Here is a 25155-nt window from a genome sequence, read left to right as displayed (position 1 = left end):
TACTGAATATTTTTGCCTTTCTCAACAGCCACATAATGAATGAATTGATTGAGACAGAGAGGCTGTATGTTGAAGAGCTGCAGAGTATTATAGAGGTATGTGTATCTGAATTTAACACAGGAAACAGGAAATGTTGCAAACCATTGTCGGTTGCCTGGCATATGTTGTAAATGCATGTAGCATTCAAAATTGTGTAAGTTTTGTTTTTTGTTTTTTGAGAGAGAGAGAGAGAGAAATGATTATCAATATTGCAGTGAATTGATCATTGACAGAAGAGATGTTACAAAAGACTTGTACTTCAAATAAATGCTGTTCTTTTGACCCCTCCCCACTTTTATTAATCAAATAATAATAAAAATAATAATACAATTAAGCAGCACAACTGTTTTCAGCATTGACCATTATAAGAAATGATTCTTGAACGGCAAATCAGCATATTACAATGATTTCTAAAGAATCAGTTGACACAAAAAATTGGAATAATGGCTGCTGAAAATGTAGCTTTGGATCACGGGATATATATTCAAATATTTAAAAATTAAAATCAGCTATGTAGTAATGTTTCACAAATGTTAAAAGCCTGGTAAATCACAAAATAATTAAATAAATAAAAACAATTTTTCAAGTGATGTAAATGCATATCATAGTAATCTGGTGCATTGTTGAAACATTTGACTGTGGTTTTGGTGTCATGTTTATTTTTGTGCAGGGATATGCCAGCGCACTGGATGACCCCGAGATGTTCTACTTGATCCCGCCATCTTTAGAAAACAGGAAGGAGGTACTTTTCGGAAACCTGCCTGAAATCTACACATTTCACCAGAAGTAAGGAAATATTCTACAACTTAAGGACATGATATGTGCTTTCCAGCTCGCCAGAACTTATCATTTCAGTCATCTGGTTCAGTATGGTAGACCGCTTACCAGTTTGCACCATGCTAGCAGACCCCAACTAGAGATTAAAGACGGGATAATGGTCCTTTTTCCGGTATGAGCTAGACCTTCCCCCAACATCCTCTCACATTCCTGACAAGGCTCACGCACAACTGGTTCAGCTAGTTCTTTTCTGATGCTTCCATATAGAGGGAACTTCACACCCACATTTCACAGAAGTCATCTTAACCACAATAATTTGTTTTATTTTTTTTGTATGGGTTTTGTGGGTTGTACTATTGAATTGTGTATAGTGTCACTAATGATCTATAGGTGTTCGCTGGCCCATTGTTCGGCTGGCCTCATGCTACCGATTATTTTTGTAGAGTTCATTGTCTCCTATTAGGCATCGGGTGACAGCAAAGTCCAGGATTATGTCAATAACAATCCCTCGAGCAGGTTTATGTCTCCCCAAATGCATTTCCCCGGCAACTATTTCTATTATATCAGTCAGGTAGAGATAAACAACCGCTAAGCATTGTCCATCATTCCCAGCTATAGCTTTGTTTATGTGCTTTTACATGTCATCATGTCAGTAACGAGAGTGTGAGTCCTCAAAGGCTATTGTGTTCGTCGACATTTGACATTCATTCATTACTGATTTGTTTGATAGAGATGAAATATAAACAGGCTTGTCTTAGAAGTCATCCAAGGATTCAGTGAAAGGAGCGCGGTGGGAGAGTTGACCCGAAAATGAAAATTCTGGAATCATTTATTCAAACTCCCGTCTTTTCTTGCCTGATTTTTTGTTTTTATTTGTGTGCAAAATAAAAGAAGTTCAGAAGAATATTAATATAATCAAAAGTGACCGGTGACCAATCATTAGACTTAAAATATTATATCATATTATATATTATACTACTTTTAAGGTGCTTCTTTGTTCTTTTTGAAGCTTTACATGCCCTGGAAAAGAGCAATCTCTCTCTCTCTCTTTCTCTCTCTCTTTCTGTTTTTTTTTCTGAAGAAATAAAATACTTTAGAAAAATATGAAACAGTTTTTCAAGCCGTCTGCCTCCTTTCCTTTTCTTTGTGCCGTTTGCCTGCCTTTGTCCTCTCATACCCTCCAGTTATTTATTTTTTTCCGTACTCAATTGTTCCATTATGTTTTGCCAGGACATTTCTCAAAGAGCTGGAAAATTTAGCAGAAAAGCCGGAGTTAGTAGGAACATGTTTTTTGAAGCGGGTGAGTGACATCAGGGAGATGTGGTCTGTGAAATACAGTACAACTACAGAATGTGAAATGGGATCCTAATGCTTGTCTCCATCTGCTGTCTTACAGAAGGAAGAGTTGCAGATTTATGAGAAATATTGTCAGAATAAGCCACGATCTGAAGCTTTGTGGCGGCAGTGTGGAGACAGTTTGTTCTTTCAGGTGAGGCGTATGTACGTAAATCAATACACAATACACTATTCATATGTTTGGGGCCAGGACGAAAAAGGAAAGACTTCACTTATGTTCCCCAAGGCTGTATTTAAGAGATCAAAAATGCATTAAAAACCCCAATATTGTGAAATATTATTATAATCTATTCTGTTTTATTAAATAAAAAAATTTCATTTATTCCTGTGATGGCAAAGCTGAATTTTCAGGAGGCATTACTACAGGCTTGAGTGTCACTTGATGCTTTGGAAATCATTTTTAATACGCTGATCAAGAAACAGATATTGTTATTGTCCAAACAGTTATATATATATGTGGAAAACAGAGATGCTTTTTTAGGGTTTTTTGATGAACAGAAAAGTTCAAGAAATCAGATTGTCTTTTAAACAATATAATTTTTGTCCCTTTTGACAGAAGTTCTTATTAAACATAAATCTCAGAGTCTCATCGTCCATCCCCTTTAAGAGCCAGTTGCGCTCGTGCCATGACAGATTTGCTATATACACGGCAGAATTTGGCAAGCGCAAAGACAGAACGTGTCTCCGAGATGAAATGGAGCTGTTCGTCTGCAAGCAAATAGACTAATTCTGATAAATGTGATAACTAGGGTTTGGTACCGAAAACCTATGGAACCGGTACGCACCGAAACGAATCAGCACGCAGATTTCGGTGCCTCATTTCGGTGCCTCTTAAAAGCCCGAGCGATTGATTGAAATATTTGTCTTGGTTCTCCGAAATGTACACACGAAGCATGGGCGTCGCTCGGCTTTTTTAGCAGGGCTTCATAAACTGTACACAAATTCGCGATCGCCTCAGTCCGCTTAAATGTCAGATGAAAACGGTAGAAGATCTGTCTTCTCTCCGTCTTCCAGCACGCTCTTTAATCCACAGACCGCGCAGAGCAGCACGAGTGGACTCAAACACAAACAGCCCAAGACAGCAAGCAGTTTTGGCCCAGAACCGGCCCACATCTGGCTCACGTGAAATCCAAGTGGGCCAGATGTGGGCCGGATCTGGGCCGAAACTGCTTGCTGAGGACACGAGGTGTGTGTTTACCGATAGATTGTTAGTATGTCTGTATCTGTGCAATTCTTTGACATAAATAGAGTTTACAAAAGGTCACAAGGGCGCAATCGGTTTCTCATCTACTCTCAAGTTTCCGCTGTTCACCACTCATCACACACCACAGCCGTTTCCTCCAGCGAAAATCTAGCCCTTAACACATATGAGTATACTTTAATTATACTTATTTAAATATACTTAATTTAATCATACGTACTTTATTCATACACTACTGTGCAAAAGTCTTAGGCAGTCTGTTGTCAAGACTGCTTGTACATTCAACAATCTCACTAGAATATTATTAAAATGAATGGCAAACTGAATGTTTGGAAATGTAAAATTATATTTCCTACTGACACACTACAGCAAAAGATATAATTAACTGGTCTAACCGCCTTTTTTGGGTGAAAATACTAATGTGCCTGAGACTGTAGGCTACTCAAATAACATTGTTCTTTATAAAGAATGAGTCATTCACAGAACTGATAAAAGACAGCACTCATTTGAACTAAATATCAGATATTATACTTATTATACGTGTATAAATATTATACTTCAGGGCCCTGTATGTGAAAACTTTACTTCTCTAATGATTTTCTTTATGTAGGAGTGTCAGAAAAGGTTGGACCACAAGCTTTCATTAGATGCATATCTCCTCAAGCCTGTGCAGAGAATCACTAAGTACCAACTGATGTTAAAGGTACTGGTCTTAAATTACGCTGATATACTTCTCCTGAACTTTCACACATTTTACATGTAAAATAAGACAGTTTTCAATGCACATTTTCCTACTCATTTTTCAGGAGATGCTGAAGTGCAGTAAGAACTCAGAAGGCACCGCGGAGCTGGAGGAAGCTCTGGCCACAATGCTGGACATCATCAAATCAGTCAATGACTCCATGCATCAGATCGCCATTACTGGTTTTGAGGTTTATGAATATATTACAATATATTTAACACAGTAATTTGTCTGTTGAACAGATACGGTATGTGAAGGTCGATGTGTTTTGAACCTGCTTTTGTGTGTGTACTAATTTAAGTCTTACTGTATGTGTGATTTCAGGGCAATCTGAATGATCTGGGAAAACTGCTCATGCAGGGGTCGTTTAATGTTTGGACAGACCATAAGAAAGGTCACAGTAAAGTCAAGGACTTGGCACGCTTCAAACCCATGCAGAGACATCTCTTTCTTTACCACAAAATGCTTTTGTTCTGCAAGAAACGAGAGGAAACCTCTGATGGTCACGAGAAATCCCCTTCCTACAGTTTCAAGCACTCATTAAAGGTGGGAAGGACACCGTCACTTACTGTCAAATGAAACGGTTGACGTCTGACTGTACTGAATGAGCTTTATATCTACACTGAAGGCGAACTGAATGTTGAACAGTGTAGCAACTTCCTATTTGCTTTAAGTTCTCTTTTTCTGTTTATTGTGGCAACATACTGGGATTAAAAAGAAATCCCTCAAGACCCGTCTAGAAGTGTTTCTCAACTGGTTTTACACTGAGTGGTGACCCAACACACACACACACAGAGAGATGTGTTCATGTGTGTGTGCATATACAGTCATGACTTCTCAATAGAGCTATCATTTCCATCTAAGTAATCATTTTAAGTGTATCAAAATGATTAATAGCAAATTGTGTGTGGAAGAAGCTAAATACACATTTTGGATCATATTACTGACCAGTGGCATGTTTCCCCCACCCCAGATGAGCTCGGTGGGAATCACTGAAAATGTCAAAGGAGACATCAAGAAGTTTGAAATCTGGTACAATGGCAGGGAGGAGGTTTACATCGTTCAGGTACAGCACGAAGTCACAAGACATGAAATTGTGTTTTATTAACATAATAAATAATTTTGAGTCTACAAAGTGGGGTGTAAACAGTTTGTGACCATGCAAAAATATTTATTTTGACCAAATGTGCGTCTGTTATTGTACTGTGCAATGCACTTCCTGTTAATTTTATAGGTGCCCTGCCAGTCTTTATCATTTTATCTAATCTATATTGTTCTGGGGAAGTACCATGTTGTTCCTTATATGACCCATGAGAGGGAACTGGGCAAAAGTGCCCCAGAGCAGGTATGTTACCATATTATAACATATCCTCACTTCTCTGTCAGGCCCCTCTGATGGAAGTGAAGAACATGTGGGTGTCAGAGATCCGCAAAGTTTTAACAAGCCAGCTGGAAGCCTGCCGAGGTATTTCTGGGCAAACCCGCCCTTCATGCGATCTCAATCTCATAAAAAAAAAAAAAAAAAAAAAAAAACTTCTTATATACTACCCTTTAGAAGACATGATTTACATTTACATTTACATTTATTCATTTAGCAGACGTTTTTATCCAAAGCAACTTACAAATGAGAACAGTGGAAGCAATCAAAAACAACAAAAAGAGCATGATATATGTGCTATAACATGTCTCAGTTAGCTTAACACACTACACATAGCATGGGATTTTAAATAATATAATTAATAAAAAGAAAACAGAATAAAAAATAAAATAAAATAGAGCAAGCTAGTGTTAGAGGTCTTTACACACAATTGCATAATAAGAAAATAGAATACAAAAAGATTAGAAAGGTAGTTAGATTTTTTTTTTTTTTTAAGAATTGAATTAGAATAGTGAGTGTTAAAGTTAGAGGGTCAAATAAAGATGGAAGAGATGGGTTTTAAGCCGATTCTTGAAGATGGCTAAGGACTGCTCGGATTGAGTTGGGGAGTTCATTCCACCAGGAATGATTTGCCATGTAAAGCCAAAATGATTTGTAAACACCCAAAGGAAACCTGAAACAACCTCACCTTCTTAATTTTTTTTTTTTGCATAAAAATAATATATATATATTACACAGTTCTCGTCAGTGCTTGGAAACCCCTATGAATAATTTGGCTGTATTGTCTATCTGATGGCATGATGTTATCTGATTTTTTTAGTAAAGGTACTGAAATCAAGATTCAAAACCAAATAAATCCTGGCGGTATTTTGTGTGCTGTGTGAATACAGTATGTAAACACTGAATGCATGAACACTGTATGACCCTTCTCTCTCTCTCTCTCTCTCTCTCTCTCTCTCTCTCTCTCTCTCTCTCTCGTGGTATAGAAGCCAGTCAAATCCATCAGAAGATTACAGAGAACATCTACCATGCTCCCATGAGGTATTTTATAGCAATTTTTAACTTTGCTTTTATCTAACTGGCCCCAGTGTGGAGTTTATTGTAAGTATTGTAAAGTTAACTTCCCTTAAGTTTGCGCAGGTGTCCTAGTTGGGTAACCATGGGTGTAGTTCTTCACATTAATGTTTGACAGCCACAACGTTTTAATTTAGTAATTTTAATGAGTATCTTTTTTTTTTTCTAGGACTGTTGTTTTACCTCCTCCTCATTCCAAGTATATCTTTATTCAGTTGCTGTCTGCATCTTATAATAAACCAAATGACCTTTTGTTTGTAGACGCAAACGTACATTTACTTATGGTGGATATAATAGAGTGACTCACACTTCTGATTAACACTGTACAGTACTAAGCACAATGGGCCCTATTTTAATGATCTAAATGCAAAGTGTAAAGCGCACAGCGTAGGTTCACTCAGGGTGTGTCTAAATCCACTTTTACTATTTTATTGACAAAAGGTTGTTGCACCCGGGCGCATGGTCTAAATGGGTTGTCCCTATTCTCTTAATGAGTAATGGTTGTTTTTTTGGGCGTAACGTGCAATGAACCAATCAGAGTCTTATCTTCCATCCCCTTTAAGAGCCAGTTGCGCTCGTGCCATGTCGGATTTGCTATTTACACGGCCTAATTTGGCAAGGGCAAAGACAGAACGTGTCTCAGAGATGAAATGGAGCTGCTTGTGTGCAAGCAAATAGATAGCTTAATTCTGATACATGCGATGAATATCCATTATGGCTTGTAGGCAAATAAATATACCAGTCTATTTTCTGCTCCTTAAAATAGCAATGAGCCAGCAATGCGCCTGAACACACAAATGGGCGCAAATGCATTTCCTAATTAAACGACGTGGCGCTGGACTGAAACTAGCACACTAACACACCTGAGCTGCACCTTGCGTCGCATTGCGCCAGGTATATTATAGGGCCCATAATCAGTTTTATTCATATTCATAGAAACTACAGTATTGTTTTATGGAAATTAGGCTGATATGTTTACTTTATCTGACGTTCGAATATGAATAATACGAGCAAATCCTTATCAATATTTAAATATTCTTGTGTGTTTAAATGCAAATGTTTCTGTAAGCCAAACAACTGCAGTTTGGGGTCTGTAAGATTTTTGAAGACAAAATGTCTTATTCTATTTTAATGTATTTTAAAATGTAATTTATTCCTGTGATGGTAAAACTGAATCTCTCTAGTCTTCAGAGTCACAGATATCAGATATCATTTAAATATGCAGATTTGGTTCGGAAGAAACGATTCTTCTTATTAATGTAGAAAAAAGTTGGTGCTTCATATTTTTGTGGAATACGTCTTTAATTTTTTTCTTTCAGGACTCATTGATTAATACAAAGTTCACAAGAGAAGCATTTATTTGCAATATGATTTTTTGGGAATCTTAACTTGTAACCCTTGATCAGTTGAATGCATCCATGCTGAATAAAAGTGTTCATTTATATATATATGATGAAATCATTTGATTGGAAATTGAAATACTTCAGAGGACACTGTATGCATGCATACGCATATTCTTGTGCCATCTGCATCTATTTATTTACCATTGTGTTCATGCTGACTTTGCTTTTATTGACAGAAATATGCGCAAAACAGCTTTCCAGCAGTCTGACTCTTCCAGTCCAGAAACTGGCTACAGGCGCAGTGATACAGGCCCAAATATGCGTCATAAACGAGGTGAGAGCCCTTATAAATCTTGTATAAAACCTACCGTTGCTCTAACCCAACAATCAGAAGTATTCGCCCCTCAGAGCCTGCAGCGGTCAACAAGCACTCCGGATTTACGGTCATTTGTAGTGAAAGGCTATTTATTTGTCTTCTCTTGTACTTACTTTTGAAATATTTAGTGCATTTTCCTTAATTAGGCCATTATCTCTAATGCCTGCCCTAATGGCTGTAAAATTGCCAATGGGTAATTGGTTACTGGAAAGCACTTCAAAGCCTCATCCCTCTTGGCAAGGTATTTTGAGATGGAGCTCAGTTATAATGCTGAATGTATCGAGTCCTCTGTTGTGTCTGTGGACTGTTATTGTGTACTTCATCATGTGCTGGCGTCTGGAGAGGTGGTTTGGAGGAAATATCACTCAGTTTGGTCTTATGGTCCTGTCAGGTTGCAGATTTTGAATGAGTGAAGGATTGTGACAGGTGTTAAGTTCCTCTGAGAATTGAAGTCCTCTGTGTGCTGACCCAGCCTGGAGGCAGAGGATTACGAGTCTCTGACATGAGCTGGGGATGTTTTACACTCAAAAACATATCTCACCTTAGTCTTTGATGCCTCTTAAATAACTCTTATCTCATAGATTGGGGTTACCTGATGCTTTTTTTAGTGCAGTCAAATGATTATTCGCGAAAAAATGAAAATCCAAAATGAAAGTTTTCCTTTGTATATATTTTGAAAATATTTACATGTATTTATGTCTATATTTATATTCATATAATTTAGGTTATATTATGAATATTTTTTTTTTCAGAAATATACACATGTATGTATATATATATATATATATATATATATATATATATATATATATATATATATATATATATATATATATATATATATATATATATATATATATATATATATATATATATATATATATATTATACACAGTACACATACATATATTATGAAAATAAATATTTTATTTAGGATGTGATTAATCACGATTAATCGTCGATTTATTATTATTATCAATGATTTCATTATTGTCAAGCGAACAGTTGTGCTGCTTAAATTTTTTGTTGAAACCATGATACATTTTTTAAAGATTTTTTGAAGAATAGAAAGTTCAAAAGAACAGCATTTATCTGTAATAATAAACTTTGAGGCATAATAAAAGTCTTTACTGTTATCTTTGTTCAATTTAATGCATCCTTGCTGAAAATAAGTGTTAATAAAAAAAAAAAAATACGATAAAAAGAAGAAATCTTATTAACCCAAGCAACTATTTAATGTCTCATCAATCTAGTGCTTTTCTCACCTCTTTTTATATTTTCTAAAATATCTCAAATATACATCTTCTACTGTATGTTTTTGTACGGCATGATGTGACATGCATGTATAACAAGATCCTGAATCCTGTTTTGTTTCCAAGAAGGTCTCATATCTGGACATATCTAATATCTGGAAAGTTATCACTTATCCGTGGTGTGCCGCATATAAATGTTTGGTAAATTAAATGTATTATTAAAGTTTTTTTTGGTCAGGTAATTAACCCCCATATCCCCTGAATGGGTTAATACCGCAAAAGCAACATATATGTGCTGCTCCATCACAGACAAACAATTCTTTTTTTCATCTTTTCCCTGCTTTCCATCTTTTAACCCTGCACTCTTTTCTACCTGCTGCTTTAACTGCAGTCCTGTCTTCCTCTCCTCTTATAGCTGATGCTTCAGCCAGCCTCAGCTCCGAGCGATCTGCTCTCGCTAGAAAGCGCTTCACCTTACAGGGCCTGTCAAACCGCAGGTCTCTCCCCGCAGGTAACGGCACGGCATCGTGGCCTCCTCCATCATCTCATCCTGGTGTTTGCCTGTTGTCCCTGTTGTTAAAATTCATTGTCATCACTCTCCGTTGGTCGCTTCTGAGACCACTTACATCTGTTTTCCGAAGTGAGTGGTTTCTGAAAGGAATGCAGCAACCTCAAGGGCTTTATCATCGCAGAACATTTGAATCTGAATTGTGTGCAAAGCAGGTCAGCTTCTACTGAAGACAACAGAAGAACTAAGAAACGTCAAGCTCAAGCTGATGTCACAGTATAGTGTTACACTGAGCTTACACTAAAACACTGCTGGCATTTTGAGTAGAAAGTTCACTTAGTCCATAGGTGCCATTGACTTGAATTGCCTAAATGCCAAAATGAGGCTTACAAATGTGTTTTGGCAAAATGCTAAAAGTTTAAGGATATGTCTGTCTGTCTATCCATCTAGCTAGCTAGCTATATTAGATGGGCCACTATCATTACTTTATTTTGATCAACATGAAATCCAGTGATGACAAATGACATGAGGCCCAAACTATATGGCACATGTGAGCATCATGCTAAACAGAGCTTAACTTTAATCCACCCTTAAATAGGTTTTCTTGACATGAATCCTGTCTCTCATTTCACCACTTCATCCTGTTTTCTCCTAAACCAGATTAACTACTAACTCACCCCCTCCTTTCACTTCAGATCCCACACCTAAGGAGACAGAGGTTACACGCCGCTTTTCTTTAGCCTCAACTGTCAGCTCCACCTCTGCATCGCGCACTAAAGGTACAAAAACTGTTTGTGGTTTTACTTCGATACTGGGTCAGGATCAGAAGTGGTTCAACCCACCCACACTGCAAGCATAACTAGAGCACTCCAATTGAAATGTTAGTGTGCAATGTTTGCCTATTCTAGTTTACTTGGTAGATTGTAAGCATGCAGCTTTAAAGCTTTTTGATAAAACCTATTCTGTAGCGATTAGCGGTGTAACGATACGCGTATTCGTATTGAACCGTTCGGTACGAGGCTTTCAGTTCGGTACGCTGTACGCATTATGTACCGAACGGTTCGTTGAACTAATTAATTATATTTAAAAAAAAAAAAAAGTTAAATATAATGATATGCTTTCAACAAGGTAGCCCAATAACCCAAACGACGTAACAGGCAAAGCCCCTGACACACCCGAAGAAGAAAAAAACACCAACTTATATGTTTATGTTAGGCTACTCAGTCAGGCGCTCGCTCACTTAGTACGCGCTGAGTGAGCGAGCAGTTCATGCACGGTACGCGGTGGCCAGTTCATTTAACAGACCAGAAATAGAAGATCCTCCAATAACCAACAGGTCTGGTGTTTGAGTGCACTTATTATAGCTTACAGGAAATCCAAAGTGCACCCAAACACCAGACCTGTTGGTTATTGGAGGATCTTCTATTTCTGGTCTGTTAAATTCAATAGACATTTTGCAACAAGCCTTTAGCGCGTGCTGAGTGAGCGACCACCTTAGGGGCCGTTCACATATCGCGCCTAAAACTGCGTGGAAAACGCTAGGCGCGTTTTTCCCCTCTTTTCCAAAGCGCTCGGGCAGAAGCGCCTCTGAGGCGCTAAGCAACAATGACGTGCTGCTCTCTCCATAAGGACGCGGAAATTTCAGCAAAGGATAAATGGATTTGCAGCTCTAAAAATCGCTTGCAGTAGGCTAGCTCTGCTACTAAATTTATTTCAAAATTATATATATCTATAATGATAGCAAAATTACCAAACAGTCTTTGATACCAGTTCATGAACTATAAGGAATAATTGATGATGGGCTGTTGAATTATTCGGAAAATAATGCACGGAGTCAATTATTCCGCTGATACTACGGTTACCACACCTCAAGACATCGATCTGATGATTTTTGTAAAGGGATTCATCTGGATTTTGTACTTAAATCGCTATTGTGAGTAGGACTATTTCTTCCGCATCTCATCCAATGCCTCTTTTGCTAGTACCAAAACTTTGTTTTAAAGCTGGTAACGGAGGCTTGAGCTGTTGATAGCATTCTAATGCAGTTATTAATAAAGTTCTTAGAAAGAGAGCGAGAGCTACAGAGAAACACACACAGAGAGAGAAAGAGAGAGAGAGAGAGAGAGAGCTTGTGTGAATTATGCTAACAGACTGTACCTCTGTGCATCTCTAAACACTCTTCTGCTGCAGCGTCTCTAAATAACGTTGTAATTACCTCGCTAGTGAGAAATGTCATGTGTCACTTTTAAGTATTTGCACTATATAACAGTTAGTCTAACTGATAAAATCGTCAGGGCAGCACTGACAGTGACAACACCCTTTTGTGCTAACTGCGCCATTATTACTGTTAACTATGCAAGGTAATATGGGACTGTAATGCGGTCAGGAGAGCTGCCTAGAACTACGTTCACCGTGCGTTTCCCAGAAAATAATTGCACACCTCAGAACGCTCGTCAGCCAATCAGATTCAATCATTCATGCAGATTTGGTTCTCAAGAAAAAATCTTCTTCTTATTAATGTAGAAAAATAGTTGGTGCTTCATATTTTTTTTTGGAATCCATCATTAATTTTTTTTTTTTCCAGGATTCATTGATGAATACAAAGTTCACAAGTGAAACTTTTATTTGCAATATAATGTTTTTGGAATCTTTACTTAAATACATCCATGCTGAATGAAAGTGTTAATTTAATATAAATAAATTGTATGTATATATATATATATATATATATATATATATATATATATATATATATATATATATATATATATATATATATATATATATACACACAAGAATGCTTGAATCTGATTGGCTGACGAATCGATATATATCTATGTGTAAATGTTGTGTAAAGCTACTGTAAACTACACAATTACACATCTATCTAATGCTGAGTACACACCTAAAGATGATCGGGCTGATTTTGGGCCAATTTACCCCCTTCCGACAGTCCTAGCTATGTCCCGATTATCTTGATGGTTATACAGATTATCTTATCAGATTTTCCCTTGGTGTGAGGTGTGTTAAGAGTGTCCGAATCTGATCGGAAGAACTTCGGTGCCGCCCCGATCGCGAATCATAAATATTCGACATGTTTAATATTTACGGTCAGAAATCCTGATGTGTGGGGGGAACCCCGTGGACAAATGCGCGCATGCTCTGGAGATGATCATGTGAAACGAAACTATATCCAATCAGAAAGCGAGGTGATGGAAGATGGAAGCAGTCATGGCACAGCCAGGGGGGCAGGGCTTCATATTTTATTGAAGCACCCCTGGGTTCCGCCATTGGCAGCGGATGCCCACTTGCTGTTAGCGTTCCATTGACTCCCATTCATTTTGGTGTCACTTTGACAGCAAATAACTTTACATCTGAGGTGTTTAAAGACTCCATTTGGCCATTCATTATTTCTAAAGAAACATTATTTCTAAATTATATGGGCTAAATGAGGATGATTAACAAGACACAGATGAACTAACTAATGAAATCAAAAGGAGACAGAAACTAGATCAATGAACAAAAGCAAGGCGGGAGAACAGGGAAACACAAAAAGAAGGTCCATTCTGTGACTATATATTTGACTGATTGCCACAGTTTTGGCGCTCGGGACAGATGATGGAATGTATCGTTTGCACGTGCTTTTGAGTCTTACAATTTTAAACATTCAACTGCTCGATACAGTACTTGAGCACTCTGTGATCCGCCTCCACTACACCCAAAAGCGCATGCACATAGAAATGCATCTGAGAGCATGCCCCTTATTGCACGTAAACGACCAGATACATACAAAATTATGTCAAAATGCACGTTTTAATGAGTATTCACATAAACAATTAATTTATACTAAACATTGTCGCTATACAGGCTATTAAGTGAAAATTAACAGTTGAGAAACAAAACTTGTGTAACAGATCCATGCATGAGGTCTTAAAGAGACAGCAACCTAAATAAATTTGCTGCTGTCTGTCATTAATGTTTATTTATACACTGAAGACTAACCAGTGTTATTTTAAAGAGCAGGTCATATAGGTTTTTTGAAAAATATCTTCTTATCTTCTTAATTTGGACTAACAAGCTCTCCGAACCACAACCTGTAAGTAATATGATTGATACGCTAAGTGTACATTTTCTAATGAGTGATAAAAATATCATTTTTTTGTGCTAATATGTGATGTATACCTAGCGCAGCTTTAGGTTTCCAGATAAAGCATATAACTGTCTTTCTTAAGTAGTTCTGATAATGTACATGTACATGTGTACATTAGACATATTTTGGTTTGCAAACTGTATTATTTCATCAGTTAGTTATGTTAGCGCTCAGCTAACGTACCGCCATTATTGTTTTAAGAGTTCACAGTTTAGCAGCTAAACTTTAGCTGTGGGCATGATTCGCTTGCATAAGTGTTTTTGTATTATTTCATTATTATTAGAACAGTTTAGCGCACTATATTATTGTTTTATGTAAAGGTGCTTTGTCAATGGTAGCGCTGGCTAATGGCTCAAGGACTCCTCTCTGTGCCAATCACAGCAGGCTTGTCCAGCTGACCAATCAGAGCAGAGCAGGCTTATGGAAAAGGAGGGGTTTGCTCCGAACTTGCTGAGAAGAAATCATTTTGGAATCATTGGCAAATGATTCTAATATTAAATAATATGAATGACTCTATAATTAAATTTATATTCGAAAAAGAAAAACTAAGTTTTCTGACCTTCGATGTATTTAAACTTGTTGTAGGGTACTCCAACACAATATTAGGACACTTTTAAATACCGTATGACCTGCTCACCACTCCCCCCTCAAAAAAAAAAAAAAAAAAAAAAAAAAAGTATGAATTACACCCCATTTTCTGAAAAGACAATTCACACTTCTTTTATTTTTAAGTAAAAAAAAAAAAAAAAAAAAAAAAAGTGAATTTTAACATTTATTTAAATATTAACATTTATTTAAGAAAAGCAATACTTCAATGTTTGTAATATTTACTAAAGTAAACATAGCTAATTGGCTTATTCAAGTTTTTAACTAAATTATTACAGTAACATTTTTTTATAAAATAATTAAATTAAGAGGAGTGGTTTAAGAGTAATTTTCGTTTTTTATTGTTATTGTTCTTTTATTCATATATGCAATACAGTATCTTTTTTTTTTTTTTTTTTTTTTTTTTGAAAGAAGGCTCTGATGCTGACCAGGGCATTTTATAATATTGTAAAATATTAGTACAGCTAAAATGACTTATATGAGTCTCCAGTGTCACGCAAAGCTCGAGAAATCATTTTAATATGCTGATTTGGTGCTCAAGAAAAATGTATCATTATCAGGTTGAAAATAATTGTGCTTAATGTATTTCAAACTCCAATAATTGTTTTCAGCATTCTTTGATGAACAGAAAGTTTAAAAGAACAATATTTATTTAAAATATGAATCTTTTATAACATTATACATGCTTTTATTGTCTCTTCTGATTCATTTAATGCATACTTGAATAAAATAATTAATTTCTTTAAAAGTATACATCCTTTTAACCCCAAACATTAGACAAGTAGCGTGCATGCAGGCATTCACAAGTAGCTATCTGTCACTCCAAATTTAGACAGTATTCATCTTATTGTTACTACTGATACTGTATGCCCTGCTTCTCTTATTTAAAAGCACTCTGGCAACCCGATGTCTCAACTCTCTGGCCCACTCTGAAAGTCCTGTGTGCTTTTTACTCAGAGAATGGCATTGTGGCATTTTTTCATTTCTGACTATGAACCTTTGACATCCCAAGTTTCTTCATTACGGCTCTTATGAAATGTTTGAAATGCATAGAATCAGACTGTGCACTTCACAGCAAATGTATCCCCTAAAATACTTGAAGGGACAGCTGTATTGAATGATAAATACTGACTCTTGATAAGCTGACATTTGGGATGAGGCGTGTGACATTTAGCAGTGTAGCCCTGTTGCACAGCTCTGGGAAGGTGAAGGAGAATTTGGATGCACATGGGCCTTATTGTAATTAAAGCATTGCAGCTGCAGGGGAATAAGGGAAGATTATTGTGATAATTAATCTTGGATGGATAGGTTGAGAGATTGTGATAGATGAGCTGGACTTCTTTTCTAACAGAAATGCATGTTTGTGCTTAGTTCCTCTCTCCACTAGCTATAAGAGCAAGAGGCATCAGGTCAAGAGCGACCCTACACCGTTTGGCTATGGAGGTACCACGACTGCACAGCATGTTGCATGTTTATAATGCTTGTAAGATGTTTGTGGGTTTGTTTTTATTCATTTATTGTTTTTAGTAAGTGGCCAGATGGTTTTTATTCAAAGTGACCAGACACTGTTTGCTAGGACAATTTTTCTGGAGCACTTTGGAGTTAAGGGAACCATGCAAGTTCGTGATCCTACATAATTATTTTGTATTATTATATTATTAGTAATAATTTGATATTTATTCTAAAATTCATTAAGTTAGCAATGCTTATTATATATTATTATGGATAATTAAATGATAATGTATAATGATAATGATAAATGATAATGTTGTTTATTTTAAAACTTATTATTTTAATGTTATTATTGTAAATATTATTAATTAATTATTATAAATTTTTATACATTTTGTTTTACTTATTTATAACTGAAATGTATATTTGCACATTTCTTAATATTTATTTCTGGAATTATTTCATAAATATTACATTTCCCTATTTTTTGTATTTTTATATCCATAACAGTGCTTAACAAAAAAAGTTTATTGGTATTATTGAACTGATTTTAAAAACTACATTTACATTTTAAGAGCACTTAGATGCATTTTTTACTTAATATTTATTCTTCATTTTAAGACTTTTAAGACTTTATTTTTAGACTAAAATTATAAATTAAAATCAATATAAATTCTACAGTTATTATAATTATTATAGTATGTTTGATGCTTGTTTATTTTTAATTTTTTATCTGTTCTGTTTCTCATATGTGTTGCTTGCAGTGTTGTAGTGCAGTTGGGTTTCAGTTCACATCAAATGTGTATCATCCTCCAAATATATATTATTTCCTTTGCCTCGTTTTATCATGCTCTCTCTTGTTCAGATAAGGTTGTTTCTGTTTTCTGTTGATGCAAGTGACTTTGTCAAAATTTCCCCCTTTTTTCGTCAGTTGACTGTCACTGATTCATGCATGCTAATGTGAGGTTCTGTTTTACCTGCATTGCTAGCACTTAAGCAATCATGTTTGATAAGACAGTACATTTTCTCACAGACAGCATGCAAGGTGCACTTCCTGCTGAGAGCAAAAGTAAAGGTACTGCCGGTACCAAGCCCGCTGTGCCAAGGTCTGCATCTCAACCAGGTAATCATGTGAAAAGAGGCAGTGATATGCCAGTCATACTGGGTTCTCTCTGGTGTTTTCATCTGTTTTAATTCCTCATTCGATGCTTGACGGTGACAGAATCTGTCAGAGTTATTTACATTGACTGCTTCAACATCTTTTCTTCCTTTCACAGAAGAGTTTTCTGGAAAGTGAGCACTAGACTATTCCCTGAGCATCATCTCTCATTAAGGTTTTTGGGGATGTTTGGTGATGATGGTGATGTTAACTCGTGTGTATTGTTTTCCAGGATGGAGTCAACGGCGTCTGCCATCCATGGACGCTGAGGATTTTGAGACCATTCCATCAAGTGCTGAAGAACTCTCCATATCCTCAGATGGAGAGGATGAAGGACATAACAAAAATGTATGTTCTTGGGTCTAGAACATCTTCATTCACGTTCATATCATTTGTTTTCTTGCATATTTGTATTGAAGGATAAAAAAAGTCCCTATAAAAAAGGGGTAGTTCACCCCGAAATGAGAATCCTGTCACACTCTAATGTCATCCCAAACTATGGCTTTCTTTCTTACATGAAATGCTAAATAATAATCATAATAATATTTTTTATACAGTTTTTACAAATATATATATATATATATATATATATATATATATAATTTATTTTTCTTTTTTAATATATATATATTATTATTATTTATTTTTCACAAACAAGATATTTTCATAGGCAATTACATTTTCTTTTACTAAGATTTTTCAAAATAGACTTTCAGAATATATTTGTTTTCAAAATATCAACCACAGAAAAAAGAGAAAGAAAAGGTTTGGAATGACGTGAGGTTGAGTAAATGACACAATTTTCACTTTTGGTTAATTTGTCCCTTTCAGGTGAGAAACTAACACTGAGAGATTTGGCAGATTTTAAGGGATCTCAGATAAAAGACAGTGTCTAGCATGTTTCACAATTAACTCAGAAAGGAGGTCAGATTATCTTAGGCTAGTTAACACCCAGAGGAGTTTCTTTGTTTAAACCTTCTCCTTGATGTGTGAGGAGAGGAGATCTGCTTCAGTAAGGAGGCTTAATAACAGCTACGCAGCTCAAAGTCTGTCAAAACCTCTCTAGCAGTGACTAGACTGGGGAATTTAAATTCACATACATGGTTTCTACCACCAGAGGGCATCCTTGAATAAACAACAGATAAGATTTCTGTTGACTTAACACACACACACACACACACACACACAAATCTAACTTTCCTACCCATTTATTTCCAGTTCCATGTAAAGCTAATAATAATATTTATAATAATTGGTGCCATGACCCTGAAAAAAAATCATGGTCATTTTTTTTCTTTCTCTTAAGGGGGATAATGATCGCTATCAAGTGCAGCTGACGCATGAGTCAGGTACCACCCAGGACCTTTCTGTCGAGGCGGGAGATTTAGTACAGTTCCTAGAAGAGTCCGAGAACGGCCACTGGTGAGTAATAAGTACAGTCACCATTAGGAGCGGTTGTAGTCAGGAGATGGGGAGGGATGGCAGCAGTGTCCATTTTTTCAACAAACTTGGCCCCAACTCTGGCCTCACTAAATTTGGAATCATCATATATTCCTGTGGGGATGCTAGAGTCAGAGGGCTGCAAATCACTGAAGACACTAATAAACTAATATTACTGTTGGTTCTTATTACATTATTTTAAGTTTTTGCTTTAAAACCCCACAAATTCAAAATATGAGTTTCATATTTTAAATATAAATATAAAAGCTTGATTAGAATTAGTCATTTTAACTTTTTATATGTGTGTGTTGTATACAAACACACACACACACACTTAAATACCGTAACTGCTTCACTGCTTATTAATATCTGAAAACCCCCCAAAAACCGTGAATTGCAACCAACATGCAGAAAAATAAAATAATAAAAAATAAATAAACAGGAAATAATATCACACCATCTAAAGACCCTTAAGATATCATTTACATTTATTCCTTTTTTTTTTTTTTTTATAAGACAGGGTCGTCCATGCTTTAAAATGTGGTGAGACTCCCCAAAAACAATGATATTTATGAATTAATAATTCATGATATTTTCTTTAAAATACACATTTTTTTTTTAAATCTTGAAACATATATTAAAAGAATAATAAAGAATGATTAAGATGATTAAGATGATTAAGGTGTAATGGAAATATATGTTATTACACCATTTGATATTTTCAGAGTTGTTAAACTGAAACCATCTCGATTTCTTGATTTCCTGCATTTCCTGGAACTTGGCACATGTGTTTTATTTGTATTTTTATCTTCATCATTAGTTATCAATTTACCCTTGTATCCAAAACCTGAGGTGGAAGCGAGGTTTCACAGGGGTCTAATGCACCCCCTTTCGGTGCTGAATACCACCTTATCTGCACTTAGTAACATTTCTAAAAATGAAATGAAAAAGCCAGCAGTATTCTGAAGTATCTCATACATATTTAATCTTGAAAACTGTCTCCAGTCATTTTCAGTGCTTGAGTTTCTGCTTTGTAAAGTGTTTCAAAGTTTTCTTTGCTCACCAATCAACCCCCTCAAACAGTTCATAAGAAGTTTTCAGGCTTTCATGGATGTTTTGACATTGTGCAGAACCGAGCTAAAGTTTAGGTAGCTGGCTTCACATCTTCAGCCACAGGATGCTTTAGAGTTTGCTCAGTTGTGTCAGGAGTGTATGTGATACACAAACAGTCAAGAAATTTGTTGTGGCTGTGCTGTTTTTTTCTGCATTAAAACTGATCGCCAAAATCTCAACATAATCCCAGTTTCCCACAGTATAACCAGTAAACCTCAAACTTGTACCCTAAAAAAACTCGTTTATTTTAACTGTGCACTACTGCTTAGCCCTAGAAGGACATGTTTTTGTATAGAAATCAGTGAACAAATCTGCAGTTATTTTAATTGGCAAGCTATTTTATGATTAACCCCCAAAAAGTAATTTACCATTTAAAAAAAAAAACAGCATGTAGTTATCAAAGCTTATAATTTAATTTACATCATGGACTCTGCAGCACTTAAAACATCTTTGAATCCTTACAATATTATCGCTTGTATTGTACATTTGCTCACTTCAGGTAAAAGTTACTGAGCCTCTAAGGGACATGTTGATGGGAGAAAATTTATATTTCATTGCTTTTTGTGTTTGTGTTCCCCTGAGAAAATAAACATTTGCACGAATAACCTTTGTGTTCGCTCGCAAAAGTATTGTGTTTCTCCAATAAACTTTGTCTTCACTCACATAAGCATTGATATACAGACATTTGCTCGCAAAACTTAGTTTCTAGGGGAAACGCAAATGTTTTCCTCGAAAATGTGAATGTTGTGCAAGCAAATGCAAAAGTTTATGCAAGCGAATACATTAAACATATATGTTTTTTGAGCAAATCCAATGTGTCTCAAGAGAACACAAAACTTGTTGTGTTTCTCGGAGTACACAAACATTTTGTGAGAAAACAATGTAAATGCAATGTTTCTTGAGAGAATGTGAAAGTTTTGCAAAAGCATTGAAAAACTGCCTTGTGTAACGATCGGGACACCGGAGACGAGAGATCCAAGAGCAGGGTGTGTTTATTGGGTAATCCAAAAATCAGAATCCAAACAAGCAGGGGGTTATAACCAAAAATCAGTCCAGAAACGAACAAACAGGAACAAGAAACTCGAAACACAAGGAATGCGAGGAAACCAGGTGACGGAAAATAAGGACTCCATGACGACAGAAAACAGACAGGTTTAAATAGACAGGATAATGACGATGAAAGTGAAGACAGCTGAGTGCAATTAACAGTTGTGCAATTACCGTTATGAAGGGACAAGGCTTTGTGGGAAATGTAGTGCCTGCGGTGAGGTGCCTATGGGGAAGTGAGACCACTAGTGGACACCCAGGGAAACACAGACCAGACACCGTGACACCTTGTCCCTTTACGGGCTCCATAAAAAGTGAATAAATCCTAATTAAATTGATGTAGCTAAATCTGTAACTATGGTGGGCTATGGTGCACAACACAAAATTACCAGAGGAAAATACGTTTTTTTCAGAACATGTAAAATCAATGTTATAGATTTAAATTTGTAGATTAGCTTATGAATTGCAATACACCGTCCCACTAGAAACACATGTGGATCAGAAATTGATTATTATGTAGTATTATCGTCCAATTCCATAACGACTGTTCTTTGTTGTGGGTTGCTTTTCTGTTGTGTTGCAGCTTAATTCTGTGGTATTTTGATCTTTTTTGTTTGGTACATTGTTTTGTGTTTCAGGCCATATATATATATAACAGGTCCATCAAGCCTTTTTTTTGTCCGAATGATAATTCTAAGTTGTCCAATCATATTGAACCCTTGAGCTCCAGGTTCTCTAGCACAAAGCTGTAAGTCCACGCTGCCGTTGAAGATGAACATTGTCTCTCATGTTTTAGGCTAGTCAAGAACCTTAAAACTCAGAAGACAGGACTGGTGCCACCCACTGTCCTGCAGTCCACAGCAGAGGGAGTAGACCTTTACAGTAACTCTGGTACCGCACACCAATCCCAGGACGAGCAGCAGAAAGGCATGACTGACATCATATAGTCCAGACTGATGGTCACCATAAAATTAATTCTATTGAACACATACTGATAGCTGCTGCACTGTATGTGGATTGCATCTTTTATGGTGATGCATTAGACCAGGGATAAGCAACGTCAGGGCCACTTTCCTGTAGAGTTTATCTCCAACCCTAATCAAACACACCTCAACTCTGCAGGACACGGGCACTTTAGGACCAACATTGCCTATCCCTGCATTAAATAATGCACTTTGACTTCTGATGTCACTCAGTCCGTTCTCACTCAAACACATACCTTACATATGAATGCACACAAGACGCTGTCGTGACACAAACCGGCTGTAATTTAAGGCCAGACTGGCGGAGGCACCTGTTTGCGCAGCTTTTTTTTTTTTTTTTTTTTTTTTTAAGAGGTGTGCATGACATCACCTTCACAGGCATGCAGTTCATTCCATGAAATCTTGACGTGCTCACAATGCAACTTTTGCCTTGTTTGTCAACCCTTGCTTTCCTTTAATAGCACGGTGCTTCTGATTCTTTTAAAGCTTTGACTAAGAGCTCTGGACTCAACTACAAGGATTTTTCCACCGCTTACTTCATTGACTACAGTAAACATATAGTACAAACAGTAATACTGTGAAATATTATTACTAATAAAATGAACTGTTTTCTATTTTAATATATTTTAAGATTACATTTATTCTTGTGATGCCGAAGCTTAATTTCAGTGTTCAGATCACACGATCTTTCATAAATTGTTCTAATAATGCTGCTTAATTTTTAATGTAATATTTTTTGTTTCTTTGATGAATAGAAATGTTAAATCTTATTTAGAAATACAAATCTTTTGAACAGTTTTATTGTGAGCAAAAAAAAAAAAAGACCCTAACACTAGCTTTCCCTATTATTTTTCTACTTGTTTTTCTCTTTATTTATTATAAAATAAATAAATAAATAAAAAGTGCTACATGTACTGCGTTAAGCTAACCGAGAGTTATCACAGCACTTACATATGATTGCTCTTTTGTTGGTTTTGATTGCTTCTATTGTCCTCATTTGTAAGTTGCTTTGGATAAAAGCGTCTGCTAAATGACTAAATCTAAGTGTAATATAAATGTAATAAGAGTAAAAAGTTGCGTTGCCTTTACAAAACACACACAGAGACATTGTTGTGATTATGCCATTCATTTTAAGTATCATATTTAGGCAATGTTAGAAAAAAATATTTTTATTCGAATGTGTTTTTTTAAATTAAATTTAGGCTTTCTTCACAATAAATAAATAAATAAAATAAATTAATTAAATGTATTGCTTCATCCTTATCATCCTATGGATTCCTCCTTATTGTTGAGGCCTGCAGCTGTTTGAAGCTGAATATATTAGTGTTTGAATGCTTTTCATGTTGTGCTTCAAGCTTCTCCACCTGTGCTCACTGGCAGGAACAAAATGCTCTCGTCCCATTTAAAAAGACATAAAGCACAGGAATCACTCTGAAGGTTTGCATCTTTGTCATGCCTTTTCAGTTTTCTTCTTTGAATGTACTGTATCTTGTCCTTGCTGTGATCGAGAGCTGTTGCAAGGTCTGGTTTTGTTATGCCACCTGTTTCCTGCTGCTCTCTGCTCTGGGAAAACGGTATATTATGTCACTCATCTTCTCATTCTCTGCTTCTTAGATATTTTCAGTGACCTCTGCACCGCTGCCCTCACTGATACAGAGGAGGCAGACGACAGCACCGGACAGCGTCCCGCTCAGGACGGCAGATTTCCATGCTGAACATGCTGCAATGTGTCCTCGCTTTCCATAGCATCATGCTTTACACCATACTCGACAACAGCTCTATATTCTATTCTTTGTAATACTACACAGACATCTGCTCTGCTGAAGGAGCAGGTGAACTGACCGATCAGAATGGATTCCAGTCATTTCAGAGCTGACGTGACATTGACAGTATTCTGTAGTTGTGAGTCAGAAATTCAGCGTGCAGCCTTCGCTCTTTCACTCTGCTGTGCCTTAGCAGCAATTGAAGGGGTATTTGAAAAGAATAATCTGAATCTCTGTGAACACCGGACACCGATATCTGCACCAAGGTTGCTATTTGAAAACACTGAGAGGAAGAGACTCCAGACCATCCTGTCCTGCTGAGACTTTCACTGAAATAGGGGATAGAAGGGATAGTTCACCCCCCAAAAAGAAAGAAAATGTTGTTATCATTTACTCGTCCTCAAGTTGTTCCAAACCTGTATGAATTTTGTTCTTCTGTCGAACACAAAAGAAGATATTTTGAAGAATGTTGGTAACTAAACCATTGCTGGTAGGCATTTTTTCCCCTGAAAGTCTATGGCTACCAGAAGCCGTTTTCCCCTTTTTTGGGGTTGAACTATCGCTTTAAATATACTTGATTGTTTTTTTGTTTTTTTTGTTAATGCTTGTTTGCTTATGAGACTATTGGTCAGAAACACAGCACTTTTGAAGATTTAATATTCTCTAATGTATTGTACAATATTTATACTCTCTTTTATATTCAGACATGAAAGTTGTATAAGCCATCTGTAAAGCTTCGTTCCTCTGCTGTTTGTAGAGCTGAATATCTTTAATCCTCTTCAAATATTTGTCTCTGCTTGATATATTCGTCTCTATCATGGTCTGCTTGTACAAAAATCATCTCGAAAGGTAATAAAAATGTGGACTGTTTACTCTGGAGATGTTTTTAAATGTGATTGCTGTTGCATCAATATTCCAGCTGTACTGTAAAAGCATCTGACATTATTATTTTACAGTATTGCTCATGAACGTTGTCAGTTTGTGATGAAAAGAATACAGAAATCAGATGTACGTACTGTATATCCTCCTGGCTTTGACATGAAGAACTGGATGACAGTTTGACAGTGAATGTAGTAATGATGCCAAATGTTTTGTCTCATAACTGCCAATATCCATTTACAATTGTGATTTTACTTTCCAAAATCAACCCGAGTTTCTTTCTTTGTTTGTATGTAAATTTCTTAGCACAATGATTGATAGTGAATGCAGATGTGATTTTTGGTAGTATCATCATTCTGTTCATATATGTATGTGAATATTTTGCTTTGCACAGCTTCCTTATGGGCAATATTACAGCTGATGTGAATATGTATTACATTTCCAAATGCACAATGGAATACTTTACAAAACAATGTCTGTAACTTATGCATATGAGACTATTAAACCTCAACCAAA

The 25155-nt window shown here is 36.2% G+C and overlaps 1 protein-coding gene across 7 annotated transcripts in view; it reads left to right on the top strand.

Moving 5' to 3' along the window:
* LOC113055020 (guanine nucleotide exchange factor DBS-like) overlaps positions 1 to 25155 on the top strand; it is a 63927-nt gene extending 38772 nt beyond the window's left edge. For 3 of the 7 annotated variants that reach the window (XM_026220945.1, XM_026220944.1, XM_026220949.1), the window contains exons 16-34: positions 29 to 95; positions 710 to 825; positions 2047 to 2116; positions 2213 to 2305; positions 3984 to 4076; positions 4180 to 4305; positions 4440 to 4661; positions 5089 to 5181; positions 5502 to 5580; positions 6480 to 6534; positions 8147 to 8244; positions 9955 to 10050; positions 10743 to 10826; positions 16175 to 16246; positions 17289 to 17378; positions 17647 to 17762; positions 18721 to 18836; positions 21811 to 21905; positions 23612 to 25155. In XM_026220945.1, coding sequence (XP_026076730.1) covers positions 29 to 95; positions 710 to 825; positions 2047 to 2116; positions 2213 to 2305; positions 3984 to 4076; positions 4180 to 4305; positions 4440 to 4661; positions 5089 to 5181; positions 5502 to 5580; positions 6480 to 6534; positions 8147 to 8244; positions 9955 to 10050; positions 10743 to 10826; positions 16175 to 16246; positions 17289 to 17378; positions 17647 to 17762; positions 18721 to 18836; positions 21811 to 21905; positions 23612 to 23712 — 1882 coding nt within the window. In that variant the 3' untranslated portion in view covers positions 23713 to 25155. The remainder of the gene's footprint in view (positions 1 to 28; positions 96 to 709; positions 826 to 2046; positions 2117 to 2212; positions 2306 to 3983; positions 4077 to 4179; positions 4306 to 4439; positions 4662 to 5088; positions 5182 to 5501; positions 5581 to 6479; positions 6535 to 8146; positions 8245 to 9954; positions 10051 to 10742; positions 10827 to 16174; positions 16247 to 17288; positions 17379 to 17646; positions 17763 to 18720; positions 18837 to 21810; positions 21906 to 23611) is intronic. The other 4 variants (XM_026220946.1, XM_026220948.1, XM_026220947.1 and 1 more) reach the window with 4 other exon arrangements.

The sequence above is a fragment of the Carassius auratus genome, chromosome 36, assembly GCF_003368295.1.
Source record: "Carassius auratus strain Wakin chromosome 36, ASM336829v1, whole genome shotgun sequence".
Lineage (NCBI taxonomy): Eukaryota > Metazoa > Chordata > Actinopteri > Cypriniformes > Cyprinidae > Carassius > Carassius auratus.
Note: the sequence above shows the minus strand (reverse complement) of the source record. Positions and strands in the feature narration are given on the sequence as shown.